General features: G+C 44.2%; 3 protein-coding genes across 3 annotated transcripts; 1 reads left to right on the top strand and 2 right to left on the bottom strand.

The window, feature by feature from the left end:
* The first annotated feature begins 488 nt into the window (after window positions 1-488).
* Window positions 489-15195, top strand: slc5a10 (solute carrier family 5 member 10). Its single transcript, XM_061273479.1, has 15 exons — window positions 489-844; window positions 901-972; window positions 1483-1587; window positions 1731-1790; window positions 2038-2142; window positions 2215-2320; window positions 3052-3132; window positions 3198-3403; window positions 4512-4647; window positions 10378-10485; window positions 10566-10716; window positions 10794-10962; window positions 12762-12977; window positions 13787-13880; window positions 14424-15195. The coding sequence occupies exons 1-15, from the start codon at window positions 737-739 to the stop codon at window positions 14609-14611; spliced, it is 1905 nt and encodes a 634-aa protein (XP_061129463.1). The 5' UTR covers window positions 489-736; the 3' UTR covers window positions 14612-15195.
* fam83gb (family with sequence similarity 83 member Gb) lies at window positions 3476-10456 on the bottom strand. The gene is made up of 6 exons (XM_061273477.1): window positions 10319-10456; window positions 7761-9005; window positions 7048-7215; window positions 6238-6362; window positions 4844-6155; window positions 3476-4304 (listed from the first exon to the last, which is right to left on the bottom strand). The coding sequence occupies exons 2-6, from the start codon at window positions 8259-8261 to the stop codon at window positions 3927-3929; spliced, it is 2484 nt and encodes an 827-aa protein (XP_061129461.1). The 5' UTR covers window positions 8262-9005; window positions 10319-10456; the 3' UTR covers window positions 3476-3926.
* A 212-nt stretch (window positions 15196-15407) lies between the features above and the next one.
* LOC133150884 (GRB2-related adapter protein-like) lies at window positions 15408-18767 on the bottom strand. Its single transcript, XM_061273481.1, has 5 exons — window positions 18467-18767; window positions 18312-18409; window positions 17564-17683; window positions 16084-16396; window positions 15408-15959 (listed from the first exon to the last, which is right to left on the bottom strand). Exons 1-5 carry the CDS (start codon window positions 18542-18544, stop codon window positions 15780-15782), a joined length of 789 nt encoding a protein of 262 aa, XP_061129465.1. The 5' UTR covers window positions 18545-18767; the 3' UTR covers window positions 15408-15779.
* Window positions 18768-18836: the final 69 nt, after the last annotated feature.

Consider the following 18836-nt stretch of genomic DNA (forward strand, 5'->3'; position numbering starts at 1 on the left):
GCCATCTGCTCCTCGGTTTGGAAAAACAGGCCGGCCGAGGGGGGCGGGGGTTTTGTGCCTCCCAGAGACGTAAAGTTAATTTCACATCACGGAGCGTAGATCTGGATGCAAGGTCTTGCACTCGTGTTTGGATTTGCATTCATTATTACAATTGAAAATATTTGTGTTTTCCAGGGCAAATGAACACTGTTCCATCATCCAAGTATTGATGGCTGGTATCTGCAGTCTTAATGAGTACCCGATACACTGACATAAGGCCGTCATTTGATACCTGGTCTGACTCCACTTGACACTTAACAGCACATGTTTGTGTGTTTAGACACTAATGATTCACTAATGATTCACACAGCCAATGATTGACTATCAGTGTGTGTGTGTGTGTGTGTAGCCTACGGTCTACATTGACATCTGCTTTACTCCACACTCATTTAGAATACACTCCATTACCCCCTAGCAGGGCCTGTGTAAGTGTATGTGCATGCACGCAACATTAAGGTGATGTGTTTAATCCCGTGTGTGTATGGGGGGGCTCTCTTTACACATTATACAAGATATACAGACACACACACGTGCTCACACACCTTCACTTTCCGTCTTACTTTGCTGTAGACGGCTCAACTGAGGAGTCTGTAACCCATGCCTTCTTCGAGGACTTATGAAAAAGAGGGTTGAGGTCTTAATGGGGGATGCAAGTGTCCTTTAGGTTCACCTTGAGATATTGTCCAAGTGTGTAAAGATGTCCAATTCTACCACCAACTTTTACGCGCTGTCTCAATCCTTCAGCTTCTCTGACATCATCGTCATCGTTACCTATTTCCTTCTCAACCTGGCCGTAGGAATCTGGGTAAGTCGCAAAGATGCTTTTAGGGACGTAAATGTTCAGTTTTGTGTGTGTGTCAGTCATCATGCAGGGTGAGCAGGAACACGCTGAGCGGCTACTTCCTGGCAGGGCGAGATATGGCCTGGTGGCCGGTGAGTTCGTCTAAATCATTTTTTACATAAATGTTGCTAAAAGTCTAAATTTTAAAATTATACTTGCAATGATTACACTAACACACGGATGATTAAGTTATACTAAATTGTACAACAAAATTTGGTGTATAATAATGTTGATTTTTTTTTCAAAACGATATTTTAACTTATTCTTTTTGGGTTACCATTATATTGTATTGCACAAAATACTTCTATAGCATAATTTAACGTGATTTGGGGGAAATAATAATTCTGCTGAACTACAATAAAACTTTGATTAAAATCATTTTTAAACATACGTACACAAAATATATATGTTTAATGAAAATATCTGCAGTCTTTCCTGGAGTTGAAATTGCATTAGACTGGTGAAGTATTATTTCAAACAATTGTAACTATTTTTATTATTATTATTTATTTTTTAAGCCCCTATAATGAACTCCAATTTATTTTCATTCTAAAAGTATCTTGTCATGAACTACAATCATTTACGGCAGTCAAATTTTCCAGATTGGGGCTTCGCTATTTGCCAGTTCAGAGGGCTCGGGTCTTTTTATCGGTCTGGCCGGGACGGGAGCTGCTGGGGGCATCGCTGTCGCAGGCTTTGAATGGAATGTGAGTGGACATGCTCATCCGTGCATAAACCAAAGCAGAAATTGCTAATATTTAATATTTACATCATATACATAATGTGTGACTGGAAAAATAATCTGTGTCATATATGTTTAATATATGTCTGCTTCACCCAATTTTCTCAGGCCACTTATGTGTTGCTGGCTCTGGCCTGGGTGTTCGTTCCTGTCTACATCTCCTCAGGGGTTCGCTTGCACAGACACACACACAGACACACACACAGGTCTGCTTGTCAGGGCTGGTTCTGCAAGTATTTTAAGGTGCCAAAAGATGCATTGTCTTTACACGCATTCCCCGCCTTGAAAATTCCCCAGCAGGGTGTCACACAACTCCACCGCACATCATTAAGTCTACAGCGTCATAATTCATTTCAGAAGAAAGGGAAGCGCAAATTTGTGTCGATCAGTATATCACACGAGTGTGTTTGTTCAGATCGTGACAATGCCCGAGTATCTGGGTCGACGGTTCGGAGGCGAAAGGATTCGAACCTACCTGGCTGTCCTCTCACTGCTTCTATCCGTCTTCACAAAAATATCAGTACGACACACAAAAAGACACACAATGATGGCAATACACAAAAACTGATACTTGTTCATTCCCCTGCATTAGACTGACCTCTACTCGGGAGCTCTTTTTGTCCAAGTGTGTCTAGGATGGAATCTCTACCTGTCCACTGTCCTCATGCTGGTGGTGACGGCGCTTTACACTATTGCCGGTACGCAAAGGGGTCAAAATTATATTCACGGTCATACGTGGAAACTACTTTGCTCTAACCGGGGCCAAGTCGGTCATATAAACAAACTAGAGCACAGGTGTCAAACTCAAGGCCCGGGGGTCAGATATGGCCCGCCACATCATTTTATGTGGCCCGGAAATTCGTGTGTCATGGCTAGAATTGCAAATTGTCATCACTTTCAATAATATCTTTTTTTTTTTAAAAAATATTTTACCAGTTTTTACGCGTCTGATTTGAAAACGAGTTATTTGTTTGTTGTGTAGCTTTTACTGTATATAATATGAGGTGCTCATACATTTATTTGGGTTGACAGCCCTCCGAAAGAAACTATGACTACAATGCGGCCCGTGAAAAAAATGAGTTTGACACCCCTGCACTAGAGTAAAGATGGATGCTCTTTACAGATGGTTGTAAATTATACGAGGGTATAATGAAAAATGTGCTGTGACACTTCATTTGGTACAATCTAATGAGATCTAATGCATCAACTCAAGATGGCTAATGTCATTGCTAGCTTTTCTCTTTCAAACGGGACACAGTGTTGCTGTTTCGGACTAAAATTTCCATTTCCAACAAAACATCAGATAACTCTTAACAACATAGAGATATAATTTAAACATTCAAATAAAATGATATTTTCAAGATAACATTTAGGTTCTAGCACTGTTTAGCCCTGACAAATATGGCGGCTCATGCTAACTTCCTCACAGGTGGTCTCGCGGCTGTCATCTACACTGACACTCTGCAAACACTGGTGATGATCGTAGGAGCAATCATTCTCACCATCATGGGTACGTGTATTTGTTTCCACCACGCAAATATAATCGCATAATCAACGCGGAATCGTCGTCCACAGCGTTCAACAAGATCGGCGGCTACAGTAACCTGGAGAAAGTGTACAGCATGGCGGTACCGAGTAAGATCATCCCCAACAGTACCTGCCACCTGCCTCGACAGGACGCCATGCATCTGTTCCGAGACGCCGTTACCGGAGACCTGCCCTGGCCTGGCATGACGCTCGGGCTCACCATTCTGGCAACCTGGTACTGGTGCACTGATCAGGTACTGTAGATAAATTTGAACTTCAAAACAAAGTAAGCATTTTTTTTTTTCGAGATGCGACAAAAGTCCAAATCTCAGCCCGAATCGATTTTATTCACAGCATTCACTTTTGGTCCCACATCAGATTAAACCCCTGTACAAGGCAAACGTTGTCAACAACAAGCCCCGCCCCTTTACATGTCAGCGACCAATCCCAGTGATTTCAGCATAGGAACCCGAAAGTTCGTAGACTTGACTCACGACACAAACGATTGAGTTCGGTAAGTAAAAAGATTGACAGTGCAAAAAAATCTGAAGGCGTCAAGGGGCTCAAGTAAAATGAAAGTCGTTTGTCCGACTGTTAAGTATTAATCCAGTCAAAGATACGCGAGCATACATTTACACTTCACCTTGAGTGTAATTTGGTTTGCTCGCGATATGTAAATCTACATGTGGTCTGAGCCTAACGATTAAAACAAAATTCAGTTATTACAGTAAGCACCACCCACGTTAAAAGCACGTCAAGCATTCCTGGCTATTATTTCTACCTGGAGGCCTTGTTGCCGCTGTTTTGAGCCATTTTCTTCTGTGAGGTTCCACCTCGTACCTTTAGATGTTTCAAATTGTTCAGCTTGGACATAGGTGCGATACCTCCGGTAGGATTGGCTGCCCGCAATGGCGAGGAAGTGGTAGCCCCCTTCCTGTAGCCCGGGCTGTGGCGTCGCGGCGAGCGGCTGGATCGTGTGTCGGCTCGCGTGAGGGCGGAGTCCGGTTGTAGCGTTTGTCCGTGCCAGTAACGATGACCGCCGATCACGGGGTTGATGGCTCGCTGCGGGCGATGGAAGCTCCCCGGTTTGGCGATGACGACTTTTGTGCCTCTCAGCCTCCCATCGCGACCGGGAGATCTTGAAGAGGAGAACAACTACGCAAAGACAGGAAGGGCGTGTTAGCAACAGCCGTCATCCGGTGCATCACCTGGAGTACCAGCTGGACTAATACTTTTTTTTTTTTTTGATAACATTTCACAGGTCTGAGGTTCTGGGTTCGAACCTCACCCCGTGTATGTCTTCCCGCCGCTGAGTGGACAGTACAGAAAAATAATAAGGTTCATATTTGTTGGCATTCGCAGGTGATTGTCCAACGATCCCTTTCGGCCAAAAACATGAGCCACGTGAAGGGAGCGTCCATCCTGGCTGCCTATCTGAAGATGCTGCCCTTCATCTTCATCGTCCTCCCGGGCATGATCAGCCGCGCTCTCTACCCAGGTTAGCGCTGACATCCCTATTGTTCTATTCCTTTCAATGAATGAAAACAACCCGTATAATGTCTGCTGTGTTGTCGTACAAATTCGGTACGTGATGTAATTTTTGGAATCCTACAATACGGCGTTTGACCAGGTTCTCCATAGCTAACGTAGCCATCTGGTGAAAAAATGGAGGCAAATTGTAGAAAGGGTCTCACCTGTCCTAAGCGTCGATGCGGTGATCTGTAGCCCTGCCTGCGGAGCTCCTGCGACTGGCGGATGAGCGCGGCGCTGTCCTCCGTCTGGGCTGGGGGCTCCCGCAGGTCCAGCATGCTCTGAGAGAGGCGGGCCATCACGTTGACGCCGTCCATAAGCCGGTGGCCACGGCCGGACCCCGTGCTCACCCTGTCGGCCAACGGGTCGGCGGGCTGCTGCTGCTGGGTGCAGTCGTAATACTCCTCCTCGGACACCGTGGAAGCGCTGGACGGGGCTTGGGCGCCCGCTCGGTCGCACATGACCTTGGTGCTGTCCTGGCTGCCGTTGTCGTTGCTGCCCGAGTCGGCGCCCTCCTCCTTGGAGGCGACGTGGGCTAGGGTGTTGTTGGCGCTCGGCGTGTCGTCGATTTTAACCAGAGTGACCTGTGTTTCGATGGGCTGGTCTGAGGGGGAGGGGTCTATGACTAAGTGTAGCGTTCGCCGTTTAGGGATGGGAGGTCCTGCTGCTGGCGCTTCTGGAGTTTCTCCGGAGTTGTCCGTCGGCTGAGGTTCTGCAGAGGCGGCCTGTGTTTGTTGTGTCTCCTGTGTGAGAAGTGCGTCGGGCTGCTTCTGCGAGGCCCCTCTGGAATCTGTTTCCTCCTCACCGTCTTTATTTGGAGTTGCTTCTTCCCGCCGCTCCTTGTTGGGCGCACTCTTAGGAGCCGAGGCGTCACCGGGCGCAGGTTGCCCGTCACCTTTCGCCTCCTCGGTAGGACTTGGCTGAGTCAGCGAAGAGCTGAACCGAATGGCCTGACTGACCGCAAAGCGCTCGGACCTCTGCAAGTGAACCTGATGAGCAAGTTTTTCGTCCCTGATGTTGATGAAACCTATCACGTCGCTCGGCGGGTCCGGGTCCGGCCAGGTGGGGAGGTATGGGATCAGGTAGGCTTTCTCCATGTTGACCAACGCCGGATGTATCTGGGGCTCCTCGGAAAGCCCCTTCAGACGCCTCTTACGGATTTTTAACCCCACGGGAACCTGTGAGTTCTTGTTGCTGGAGTTCTGGTCTGAAGACGTGGTACTCGTGTGCGTTCCCGCGGCAACCAGCGCGTACTTGGGGTTGATGAGCTTCTTAGCAACGGAGGCTGGCACCACAACAGGGGCGGCCTGAGGGAGCGGGTCGGGAACGGGTTCGTCCACCATGGGAACCTTGCTGAGAGACACGCTCCGTGACAGGAGGAACAGTTCCTGAAACTGGAAGTCAAAGGTCTCCATGGCCTGTCCAGTGATCACCGTGATGAGGTTACGGTCCAAGCGGGACGAGGACCACGTGAAGCTGGAATGGCCACAAAAAACACCATTTTAAGGACTATCCCAAGCAAGATTTACGGATTAGAAAATCGTTATGTCGAGCTCACCTGTATGAACCGGAGATGGCTCTGTCTCCATCGACCAGGAGGAACTTCTGGCTCAGGGACCCGCGAACCTTTTGAGCTGAGCGCGTGAAGAACTCCACGCCGCCACAGCAGCGCACGCGAAGATTCTAAACACACAATTGAGAGATGATCGAGACGAAAAAGACAAGTTTTTCAAATTAGCGGACTCGCCATTGACAACCCCGGTGTGGTGTTTACCGATTCTACAGGTTGTCCTTGTGCTTGGTTGACACACCCTTGTTGTGTTTGTCTTTTGATGTGATAAAAAGGGTGCGGTGCGAGTCCTACCTCGTGGGAGAAAGTTGCGGGCGGAATATCACAAAGGGCATAAGGACAGATAAGACCGTTTGAAAAGAGAGGCGGGTCGTAAATGGAAATTCATAGTTTGTCATGGAACGTAAACGTGTCCAGTCGGCCATGGAGTGCTTGCAAAAGTGTTTTTTCTGTTACTCCCTCAACTAGTTCCACTTGGAGAAGCGATGAAACAGGAGAAAACGTAGCCTACGGGCGACTGACGGGTCGCTGCTTGTTCATCACGGCCTTCGAGTGAAGACATGTTTGGTCTCTCCCTTGACGACCTTTGGATCGGAACTATGCAAGGGCGATGTCGGATTTTTAACAATATGGGATTTCTGATTTGGATTGCCTCGCAGTCATGTTGATAGGGCAAGCAGAAAAAAAAAAAAACTTTCCGCTCAGTCCAGCTTGAAAATATTCTTATCTAGAGGAACCATCTGCTTCACCAGCTCTTATGAAAATATCATCATACATGTATGTCTATAGGCGTGTTACCTTTAGATGACCGCGATGCATATCGGCTCGGCCGCACATGGAAAGAAACGACGACACCGCTGCCGTGTCGATGATTATGTAGACGGGAACTTTCCGTCTGTAAGCGGCGTCCAGCAGGTCTCGGAAGATGTCCACGTCAGTAAAGGCGTCCATCACCACGGCTATCACCTGCACACGGACGGACATAAATCGCATATTTTCGGATTTATTACAATTATTTTTTGTAGCGCTTTTGGAACTTGAGTCTCCATTTTGTAGTCACAGTGGTTAAAAATTCCTTTCAATTAGAAGAACAAGGTTTCTTTGTTAATCCCGGCTAAACGCTGACTCATAAGGTAGCATTTCCTTTCAGGGCATCATGTGATATGATGTCATGTGTTGTTTTTTTTGTTTTTTTTAATTTATTGAATGCTTAGCATGTGCGAAAGCAACACGTGTGCGAGAACTAGAGTATCAATCCTGGACAGCTCTGCAGATGTGATGACCCAGTTAGCACTGACAATTTAGAAAAATTGCTGAGTATGTCAAATTTCTCCTGGATATCATTTTTACTCCTATCAAGACAATCCAGTAAGAAAATGAATATAAATTAAACACGAGTCAGCAGAAATTATGATTAGTTGCAGTCCCTGAAGTAAATGTCAGAGCGCTTTAAAAAAAAAATTAAAAACTATATTCGAGTTAATTTATTTCTCACCACTGCTGAATTCTACCTTATTTGCTGAAGCGATGCTCTTGCGCACGACCTCCTTAATGTGCGATTGACCGTCAGCGGGGGGCTGCGTGTACACGTTCACGCGTGTCACCCCACGGTACGAGATCGCTTCAGGCCAACCGAGGTCCAACTCCGCCACCGAGGCCTCAGACCGGTCCGGCCAGTATTGGAGCGAGACTTGCCCGTCCAATGCTCCATCTTCTCCGGATCCTGGGGTTGTATTCCCCGCGTGTCCACCGGGGGTCTCGGGTTTTAGGTAGTGCTCGTGCCCGGGCCGGTAAAGCTCGGCCGTGTGGGTGATCCGATCCAACTCGTGTTCTGATAAGAAGTCCCGCACGTTTTTCTCGCGGAGGTAGTCCGTGAACGCACCACGGCCCTGGGTGATGAGCTTCTCCAAAGCCAACCGCTGGTCCTCACTATAGAAGAACTCCGGCTTGCTCTGGCAAACACGCCAGTTGACGTGATGGTCGTCTAGGCATTGGATTTGAGACAACGCCATGACCTCAACGAATCCACTTAAATACTTAAAACGCCCGTGTAAACTTCCCAAATTAACCCGCTTTCATTCCGGATCTGTCGTGAGCCACACCGGGAAGATAAAAAACACGAGCCGTCGTGGAACTTCTCATTTGAGAGGAAATAAAAGTCCAAGAAAACGAGGATAAACAAACACGTTTCTCAACGACTTTCTCAAGGTGTAAGCATAAAATTGCCCCCGCCCAAAGCCACGCCTTACACCTGCCCGAGGGGAGTCGAGACGGGACCGGTAGCTCGTTTCACCCAGACCCGGCGAACATGGGGGAGGCAGGACCGAGAGGCGGGCAGCTGCCGGTTGACAGTCAGCCAGTGAGTCAGATTAAAGCGCAACACTCCGGAAAAGAATCCCCCTTTGCATTGGAGTGTTGAAACAAATCGAGTGACTCAGTGTGACGAGACACCTTTTGTTCGCTCCGGAGGCCCAGCCGAGGGTGACGGCTCCCCGGCGGCCACAGAGCTCCTTGAAAGACCCCCCAAAAAAGAATTTTGAATGGCTACGTGGCACGTACGAACCTCATCTGCAAAAACAACAATGATCCCTCAAATTAATCCAGTTTGCGTCAAAGTATGAAAAGTTATCCGACGAAGAGAACGCGTGGAGGTGCCAGTGCGTGAGAACCTGGAATCCGGCAACGGAAGCTTGGATACCGGGGGACCGAGAGGCGGAGTGTCCGGTAGTCCGTGGAGCACAAACTCCACCCTCTTTCTGGGAAGGGAAAGATAGATTTAATGTTTTCACCCCTTAAGACTTAAACAACATGCAACTGGAACAAAAATGACTGTTTAAAAAAAAAACTTTCTAAGGAAAAATGTGGTACAAAAGGTTTGACCTATTACGGTAAAAGTTACTCTTATCTAACTGTTGGGTAAATGATGTAACATGCTCACAGTGTGTTATCAGTGCAAAGCCAACAGAGTTTAGATTAAGGCCACGATAAAATACTTGTGGAGTAGATTAAACGCCATGTTTAGGAGTTTTCATTCTTTTGTGAAAAGTTGTATTCTTGCGCTCGTATACGCTGCAAGTAAATTTCCCTGCTGTGGGATGAATAAAGTTCTATCATTATTGAATACCGTTTTTTCCCATGTATAATGCGCAAAATTTAACTAATTTATTGTCCTAAAATCTGGGGTGCGCATTATACATGGGTATAATTTTTTTTTTTATATCCGGATATCATACGGAGGCCGCCATTACAGATGCGCTTTCTTCTCTGCTGTTGACTTCAAACACGCTCCATGCGAACACAATGCTCTCGTATCAGACGTTTGCTCGATCACCTGCTTGTTTGCTGTCACAATGTACCCTACACAAATCCGAAAACTTTCTTCGCTATCGAGTTTGCTAGCGCATGCGCAGTGATACCGACCGGCAGATTAACATCCGGTTGTTCCCAAAGATGATCTTTTTTCTGAAATAATTTTACGTTTACCGACTTAAGTAGGAGTCCAGATTTGGGTGCGTATTATACATGGGTACAGGCTTTTTTCCAGCATCGACATGCCATTTTTAGGGTGCGTATTATACATGGGGGTGCATTGTACATGGGAAAAAACGGTAATTCTCAATGCCTGCTTTTACTAGATTTTCTGGAGTGCTTATCTTCATTCAGGCAAGCCAGATCTTGTTGCATCCCGGGTTATAAATAGTATAGGATTTGTCATTATACTGGGATGGGATGTGAGAAAAAACCCACACATGCAATTCGGGAGTAATCATTCGAACGTTGAACCCCAGAACTATGAGGCAAAGATGCTAGTTACCTATCGTTGGTTTTGGTTCTTCCTGGAGCGTCGCCGCACCCGACCGCATAGTTTCACGGAAACAGACAAGTAATGGAAACAGCAAATAAAAATAGCTTGTCTTATTTCAACGCTGATACATTTGAGAATAGTGTCAGTTTACACGAGCTGCGTTATCTTTAAGTACCATTTACAAACAATTTGAGTACCCTCTCAAGAGAAGGCGAAATAAGAGCAAAGGCACATGAATTGTGAATGAGAAGAATATTTGGTTACCGCGTTCCACGTCTTTGTGTGTGAATGACCTCTGGATGGTCGACCTCCTCATGTTTCAGACACAGTGGGATGCGTCGACCCCGAGGAGTGTGTACGAGTGTGCGGCGCCGAAGTGGGATGTTCCAACATCGCCTTCCCCAAACTTGTCATTGAGCTGATGCCAAGCGGTAAAAAAAAAAAATGCCTCAAATGCCGATTCGCACGGCCTTTGAGTTTAATTGAATTTGTTTGCGTGTGTCCGAGACAGGCCTACGTGGTCTTATGATATCGGTGATTATGGCCGCTCTGATGTCATCGCTGACGTCCATCTTCAACAGCAGCTCCACGTTGTTCACCATGGACATCTGGAAGAAGCACCGACCGCGAGCCTCAGAGAGAGAGTTGCTGCTGGTGGGCAGGTATAAAACGATTCAAAAAATCCAAAATGAGTCGGAAGGTTACTCACGTCTTGCTAAATTGTCATTTCTCCACTCAGGATCGTGACAGTGATCTTGGTGGTGGTCAGCGTGGTGTGGATTCCCATTTTGCAGTCTGCCAACAGCGGCCAACTGTACGTTTATATTCAGTCGGTGACCAGCTACCTGGCGCCGCCCGTCACGGCTGTCTTCACCCTGGCTGTCTTCTGGAAGAGGACCAATGAGCAGGTGATACCAACAAATGCTTCCAGTTTGCTCTGTTCCTAAAAAAATCATCCGGTACCAATTGACCAGTACCAGGTTCCAACGTCCATCCAGAAGGTGTCAATCCTCCATATTGTAGCTGATGACTTTAAAAAAAAAGTGTCAAGAAACACAAAAAATAATTTTCTGTAACAAGGAACACGCACAATTTCGTAACATGCTCTTATAAGGCCATCATGTCAAAGTTCACTGCAAACTTAATCCCTATCTAAAGCGGACCTCTTTGCAGAGCATTCTGGAGTGTTCCCTTCCTGCATTTTTATTAGCCTCATATGGGATACAGCCCAGCGCTAACATTCCTCAATCATCTGTGTGTGTGTGTGCACTCGAGCATATTGTTTTCATTCCTGGTGTCGGAATTGACAAAGGCTAATTTAATGCAGTCTCCCGTGCAAATGAAAGTGAGTTTTCACGTCTGATAACAGTGTCAGAGTGTAATTTTATTACCGTGAGATGAAAAAAAAGTGATTGTAGGGTTGCACAGTCGAACAGGAAAGATAGAGGTGTCGTGCACTTGGAGAAGTAAACAGTAAATGCTCGTAAAGACCGGCCCAACTTGAGCTCAAGAGTAAGTGGATGTTTTTGCAAAGCAACTTGAGGGTGTGCCGGCTTTTTTTTTTTTTTTTTTGCTGACAGAGTGATTTCCTTTTTTCTCCTCGACTCCCTTAGTGTGTTCCTCGCAATCACAAAAGAGCACGTAAGAATCAAAGTGTCTGCAGAACTAACCAAGTCCCAGAATGCCTTTTTCCTCCTCTCCTCTCCAATGTTTTGCTCATTGCATCGCATGTTTAATTTCAAGCCGAGCCCATATCTCTATTACGCGAAACAGACCGTTTTTTTTTTTTTTTTTTTTTTTTGGGGCTTTAGCTCCTGGCGGTAAAAGGTCAGACGTGAGCAAACAAGCAGTGTCACACAGCAAACAGTAAAGAGAACAAAACAAGAACGCTAAAACAAAATACTATACCGAAACACAAACTCAAAATTTCAAACTGTATATTTAACCATCAAGTAATGTATGAAATGTATTTTTTTTTTTAATTGTTAAACGTAATTATTTTGTATTAAACCCTCCTCATGTATTTCCAAACCAATTTACAGTAATTATCTTATGACCAACTCAATAATAACTAATAGAGCGCTGAAAATGAATAAATAAATAAATAAATGCATTAATGAATAAACAAAGAAATAAATAAATGTATATATATATATATATATATATATATATATATATATATATATATATATATATATATATATATATATATATATATATATATATAAATAAATGATTCTTTTGCCCAACCCTATTTAAAAAGTGTTTTTTATAAGCTACACAGGTGCTGCTCTTAATGTCTGTTTTCATGGCCCCATAACTGACTGATTCAAACCACACCGATGACATTCTTTGCCGGCTTAAGACAGCCAAAGTAAACTGGTGTCACTGCACATGTGAAAACGTAGGTGAGAAGTTGAACAATAGTGACAGGAGTTGCATGGTGAGAAAAAAAAACACACACACCCCAAGTGTAACTTACTCGTAACACTCTTGGCACACTATCCACTTTTTGAAACGCTTACCTCAATTAAACAAGTTTGAACCACCGCCGTTCATGATGTCACAAAAATACTTCTTTATTTATTAGTCTTAAGTGTTATTCCACAAAATGCAATAAAATTCAGAATAGTGTAAAAAAAAATAAAAATTCTTGACTTGCTTTAGAGATTCATCCAATGGAACCCGAATGTGTTTGTGTTGTTAGGGTGCATTCTGGGGCCTTATGGTGGGTTTGGTGGTGGGGGTGTGCCGGATGGTGCTGGAGTTCGCCTTCCCCCCTGTTAGGTGTGGCGTGGTGGACTCGGCGCCAGCGGTTCTGCGCCGCGTCCACTACCTCCACTTCGCCATCTTACTCTGCGGGCTCAGCGCCGTCGTGGTCGTCGTGGTGTCGTTGCTAACGCCGCCGCCCAGCCACGAGCAGGTACATGAACCGAGAGCCGCGTTTGATGCGATTGACTGCCAGCTCATATTTGTGTTGTTGATCTGTTAATATCTAAATCCAAAAATCAACAACGATGCATGCACACTTTTGTCACCTCATGAATGCCTGCAATCTGCTGACTTGACTGTCCAGAACACGACTCACGCAATGACTCTTCCTTTAAGCTGATGCAAACGTGGGAGAGGTTTTAAAACCTCTCCATATACAAAAACTGCAACCAGTGAATTAAGTTGAGCAAAAAAAAGTCTTTAGTCCTCTTCGTACAATTGCTTCTAAAGCAACAAGTGAGTATTCACATGCATTTTTATTCATGAAGGCGCCCAGAAACTTACTTGGCCACAGCAAATACATTCTTTGGGTCACCAGCCAAAAACCTGTTGACCAGGCTTGAGAACTGGAATGCATTTCAAGTGGTCATCTCCGGTTTTGCTGTCAGTCTTTGCTCTAAAGAAACAAGTCGTAGGAAATGGACCCTCCAATAACATTAAGTTTGAAAGAAAAACTGGCTTCTTTGTCATGGCTATGGTGTTTTAAAATTTTAGTCATGTATTCACACAGAAAAGAAGCGGTCTCGAAAAAGTAGGTCACAGCTTTGTGACAAAAAGTCATTGTGAATAATGCAATCTTTTATCTTTACTATTGACATTGCTTATACATGTTTACATTGGCGCAAATCCAGATAGATCAAATCGAATTTCTAAGCTCCCTTCACACACACGCCCAGAAAATGAATAAATACATATTTATATTCCAAGTATTAATAAATATTTCCCCTCTCTGATCTTCAGTTGAGGAACCTGACCTGGTGGACTCTGACCGAGGAGTCTCCCAGACAAATCCCTCTACAGAAAGTGTCCTCAGTCAGCCACCGTAGTTCTCAAGGTGCCTCCAAATCACCACGTGCAAATACAGTAATCCCTCGTTTATCACAGATAATTGGTTCGGAAAAGCACCCGCAATAAGTGAAATCCGCGAAGTACGGTTACCAACAAGAAATACTGGGCAGGCTAACGAGTTATCGGAAAGATGCTAATTCGCGATCGCGCGAAAACGGACTTCTAAAGAAATGTAAACAAACATTTGGAGCGAAACTACATTGTCCTAAAGGTTAGACACATGTTTCCTCAATTTAAAAGTTTTATTTTGACTTTTAAATGTTCTTTTTTTTTATTTGGGGAAAAAGCTGCGATAAACAAAACGCAAAGTAGCGAGGGATCACTGTATTTTCATTGCAATAAGTCTCATTTCCTGTTTTATTGTTATCGTCCTATTTTAATGATGCTGATAGGTGTTCTTATAAAAACGATTCCTCTAATTTCAAGGCTCCGTTGTACCCTGGAATGAACACATCCATCCATACCAAATGATAACAGTAATTGAGCAACTTCCTGTTGTGTGTCTGCGTGTGTGTACGTGTGTGTTCAGACTCTGAGCCAGCACGTCAGCTGATTTGCGGTAACGGCCTGCGATTGTGCACCGCTGCATTCCGCCGCGCGCAGGAGACTCCCAGAGTTCCGAGCGTCCGCGAAAGCCCCTTCTGGTCTAGGTTTTGCTGTGCGAACGCGCTCCTGCTGGTCAGCGTTAATATTTTTCTCTATGCATACTTTGCCTGAGATTTGGGGCGATTACATCCTGCCTCGCCCCGATGTCGTTGAGCGCCTGCCAATATCTACAACAAGAACCGAACTCCACTAACCGCCGAGAAGGGGAAGGGGGTTTGTTCATGTTATTCCTATAAAGGGAAATAAATGAGTGAGATTTACACATTTTAAAATATTACACCCAAAAGCCACATCGGTAACTTTTTGTGAGTTGTGTAATATCCTATACTAATACAAGACTTTCTTTTTAACTTTTAGTTTAAATTGTTTTTTTTTTGTGTGTGTGTGTGTGTGTGTTGATAAGTAACTATGAAGATAATCTAATTAAAAAAAGAAAAAGAAAAGCCTTGTCTGTCATTGTCATGCCTTTGGAAAAATACATCCAATGTGTGATCTTCTTTTTTAATAAGATATTAATATGCAATTTCCTTAATTTGTTTTTACTTTTTATGTTTTGTCATCTGATTGAGGACTTTTTTTGTGTTCCTCTCAAATATTTTTTTCGTTATTTTATATATATATTATTGAGAATCACTGTTGCTCTGTGTGTGCAGAGTAAGAAACTGGAATTAAATGTCACGCGAATTTTAATTTGTTGGTCTTAATTTTGAGCAGTGGCTAGCGGTTAGCACTTCAGACTAGGAGTTAGCACATCTGATTGTCTCACAGTTCTGAGGTTTAATGTTCCAATCTCTGGATTCTGGCCTGTGTAGTTTGCATGCTCGCCAGAAAAGCAGAGGCCAAGCGCTACAGAAAATGGAGGGATGATGTTGTTTTTAACATATAACAACGGTGGGAACTCCTCATATTATTATTATTTTGTTTAGTATTTATTTATATGAACTTTATTCAGCTTCTCTGACATTTGCAGGAGCGGTATCAATACAACAATAGTAAAATATGTATTATATTTCTAGTACAAGCTTGATAAAGGGTTGTAGGAGAAAAACAGATATACATGATATTTACGGATATTGTGTGACTTGGTCATTATAAACCATCATTTAAGAAGTTGAAACGTGCAAATGTTGAGATTTGTTTTGCCGGAAAATTGAAATTGCATGACAATGATTAAAGTTTAGGTGATTTGTATAGAAAGTGAAGTGACATCAAATCTGTTTGTGAGATAAAATTCAAATGCTGACACAGCTTAGTGGCCAATTACTGATATATGTTTTTGTCAGTGGTACAACGGCTGGACGTATTGCGGCGGAAAGACCCCGACCCGTCCGCGACAGCGGCCCCTCCAGCACCTTGAACTGGAGCAGTCCAGCAGGTCGATGAGGTCACCTCGCAGGAAGTGCAGGTGGGTGGTGTGCGGCGGGAAGTAGTCGCACAGGGCATGACCCAGCCGAGGTTTCTGCATACACAAGTAGCAGGTCCGTTTATGAACGTTTGATCTGGCCCACCATGTTCAGAGTTACTCTCATAAAACCAAAAATGCTTGGTACACATTTTTTCAGAACTTCATAGAACACTCGTACCCCCAAAACCTGTTCCAGCAGCTGCATGGAGGACGACTCTCTCAAGGGATGAGGGCCATGGAGGCGAGCCGAAGGAAGGGACTCCAGAGAGGCGCTCTTGTACGGGTTGGGATAAGGGTTACGGCCAGTGTGGGAGCTCTGGCGGTGGGACATGTCCGAGGGAGGGTCTCGGAGGCAGACCACCTTCTCCATAGCGATGCTGTGAGTCCTGTAGAAGTCCACCAGCCGGTTAAGGGAACTGAAGGACTCGTCCCAGATGCAGTACTGACCGCCCCCCTCCAGCACTCGGAAATGCTCCACCCTGTCACCATAGCTGCGGGAAAAAAATGTGAGACAGAGTGAGGACAGAGCATGTTTTCTTCTTCACAGGCAATTTACATTAGCAATACAAAAACATGCATGGTAGGCCAAAATATATTTAAAAAAAAAAATGGGCTCAAACCATAAGTAATTAATTTTCTTTTTTGGACACAATGCATTTAAATAAAAATATAATTTAACAGAAATATTCAGTGATGTCCAAAACATCATAAATATTTGCCCTGAATTCAATTTTTAAAGTTAGTTTCCTTGAAGATATTAATATTCACTGATCTGCATGATAGCCAGATTTTGTGGCGCTATTATACCGCCCTCTGTTGACCGTTCTGAGTATTACGAATCATGGTGGCATGACAGCGTTTGTATATTAATACAGCTCGCACGTGACCTCGTAGGCCAGGCAGACGTTCTGTTGCGACATTCATACGTGCACGTCATGTACGCATTACACATGTGTCAATTGCATAACATACGACATGCATTTAATTAATAAAATGCTCTTATGTAACGGCCCTGATTATTGAACCCATGCCATGATTAAAATGGGCCCATTGTCACTTTTGGTGACCCAAATTGCAGCTTTGCGTGCAGTAACTGTCCGTGAGGATGTGATATTTTTAGTCGAAATAGGTTCTTGCCGAACATATTTAGCCTGACATACGCACGCTCGCAGACACGTGGATAGTGCAAGTTGCTAATGTGCTCAGTGGAATGGAAAACAAACAGGAAAAAAAAAGAAGCACATTGCAATCCTTACATGTGTATAGAGGAAATATAGCTTCTGTAATAACACAGTAATTACATTGAAATAACATCATATATTTGGTACCTGAAGCATCTTCCTGACTTAATCCACCTTTTAATATCACTACTAAAATCTTGCAATTATTCAGAATTAATATGATCTAATACTGTAACATAATAAAAATAAACACAGTTAAATTAAACACATCACACTGATCAGACATGCTACTTATTAAATACATTTGAATAATGTGTGCAGATCACATCCATTTTGAAATCCTCTATGGGTAATGAAGGCCACACTAAAATGAAAACACTACTTTTGTCTAAATGATGCTCTCACAGTCAAACAGTAATAATAACATAGTAATAACAGACAACGGTCTATTGGGGGGGCAAGGCCGCTTTCGCTTACCTAACGGAGAGGGAGAACTCTCCAGGAGCTGACTCACTCTCCCTGACCACAAACATGCCGCTGTCCCTCCAGTGCAGCCGGCGCTCCGCCTCCAATCTCGAAACCCGGCCTGCGAACCACCTGCAAATACCAGCGACGACGCACAAGGATGGCGAGAGAGAGTTACAAAGATGGAGTCATGTTTCAATTCAATAGAATCCAACACTTATGCAAAATATCCCTGTTTTATTCAAATATTTTCTCCTTATGTAATATCTGGTCCCTAATTATTAGGAACAGCTGTCCCTATATTTTTTTATGCAGATCTTGTATTGAATGGCTTTGTACTTATATAAGAAAAAAATGAAGAACAAAAAAAATACTACTATTACTGCCAATAAAAACGAAAATTAAAGATAATAATTTGGTCTGAATCAAAATATTACTATGTATAATAAAAATAAAAAAAAAGACTTATCGCAATGGAGTAAATGCAAAAACATTTGTAGTGACTGTCAGCTTGGGACTATTTATGTGTCGTGAGGATAATTAGCGCATTTATTTATGCAGCTATAACATTTTCATGAGCTCAAATGACGTGTTAAAAAGTTGACATGCAATCGAACCTTTATTTTACCGGAATACTTAAAAAGCAAACACATTAAGGCAAATCATTTAATATAATAAACTGCAAGGTTTTTAGTTCGACCTACGGCCTTATAGTCCGACATGTGGGCATCACACAAGGCGACTCTGAAACATTTCTTACGGATGAGGCAGAAGAGAAATGTAGTTCTCCGGCACGTAGCCTCTTTTCCCTCCGATCTCTCCCGCGAACCAGCAAGAATCCTCCTCCATTTCGGTCACCTACGTTACAACACATGGGTTATTACGGCTCAACGGTTTCACCTCGTTAACATTTACCTTGACGACGTCCCCTTTCTGGAAGCTGAGCTCGTCCGCTTCGGATGCGGCGAAGGAGAAGAGTGCCACAGCCTCCATGCTTTGGTGTCAGGAGAGGAAAGAGGAGCCACCAGCAAGCACGCTTCACTTCATCAATGAGAGATGACAGGAGTGAGATATGAAGATAAGCGGCGCCGATATGTGTGTTGCCACTCATTAGTTAATGAGGAGAGGTTCTCTACCCGTGTGTCCCTCTGTTCCTCCATGTGACTGAGTTTGTGTGTGTTTGCGTGTGTGTGGGGGGGTGGGGTCAGGGGGGGGGGTCACGTGAACGCAGCGAATGCCTGCTGTGGCTTCAACTCATGTCCGCGCACATTACGCGTACAGTTGA

This window comes from Syngnathus typhle, linkage group LG3, assembly GCF_033458585.1.
Source record: "Syngnathus typhle isolate RoL2023-S1 ecotype Sweden linkage group LG3, RoL_Styp_1.0, whole genome shotgun sequence".
Classification (NCBI taxonomy): Eukaryota; Metazoa; Chordata; class Actinopteri; order Syngnathiformes; family Syngnathidae; genus Syngnathus; species Syngnathus typhle.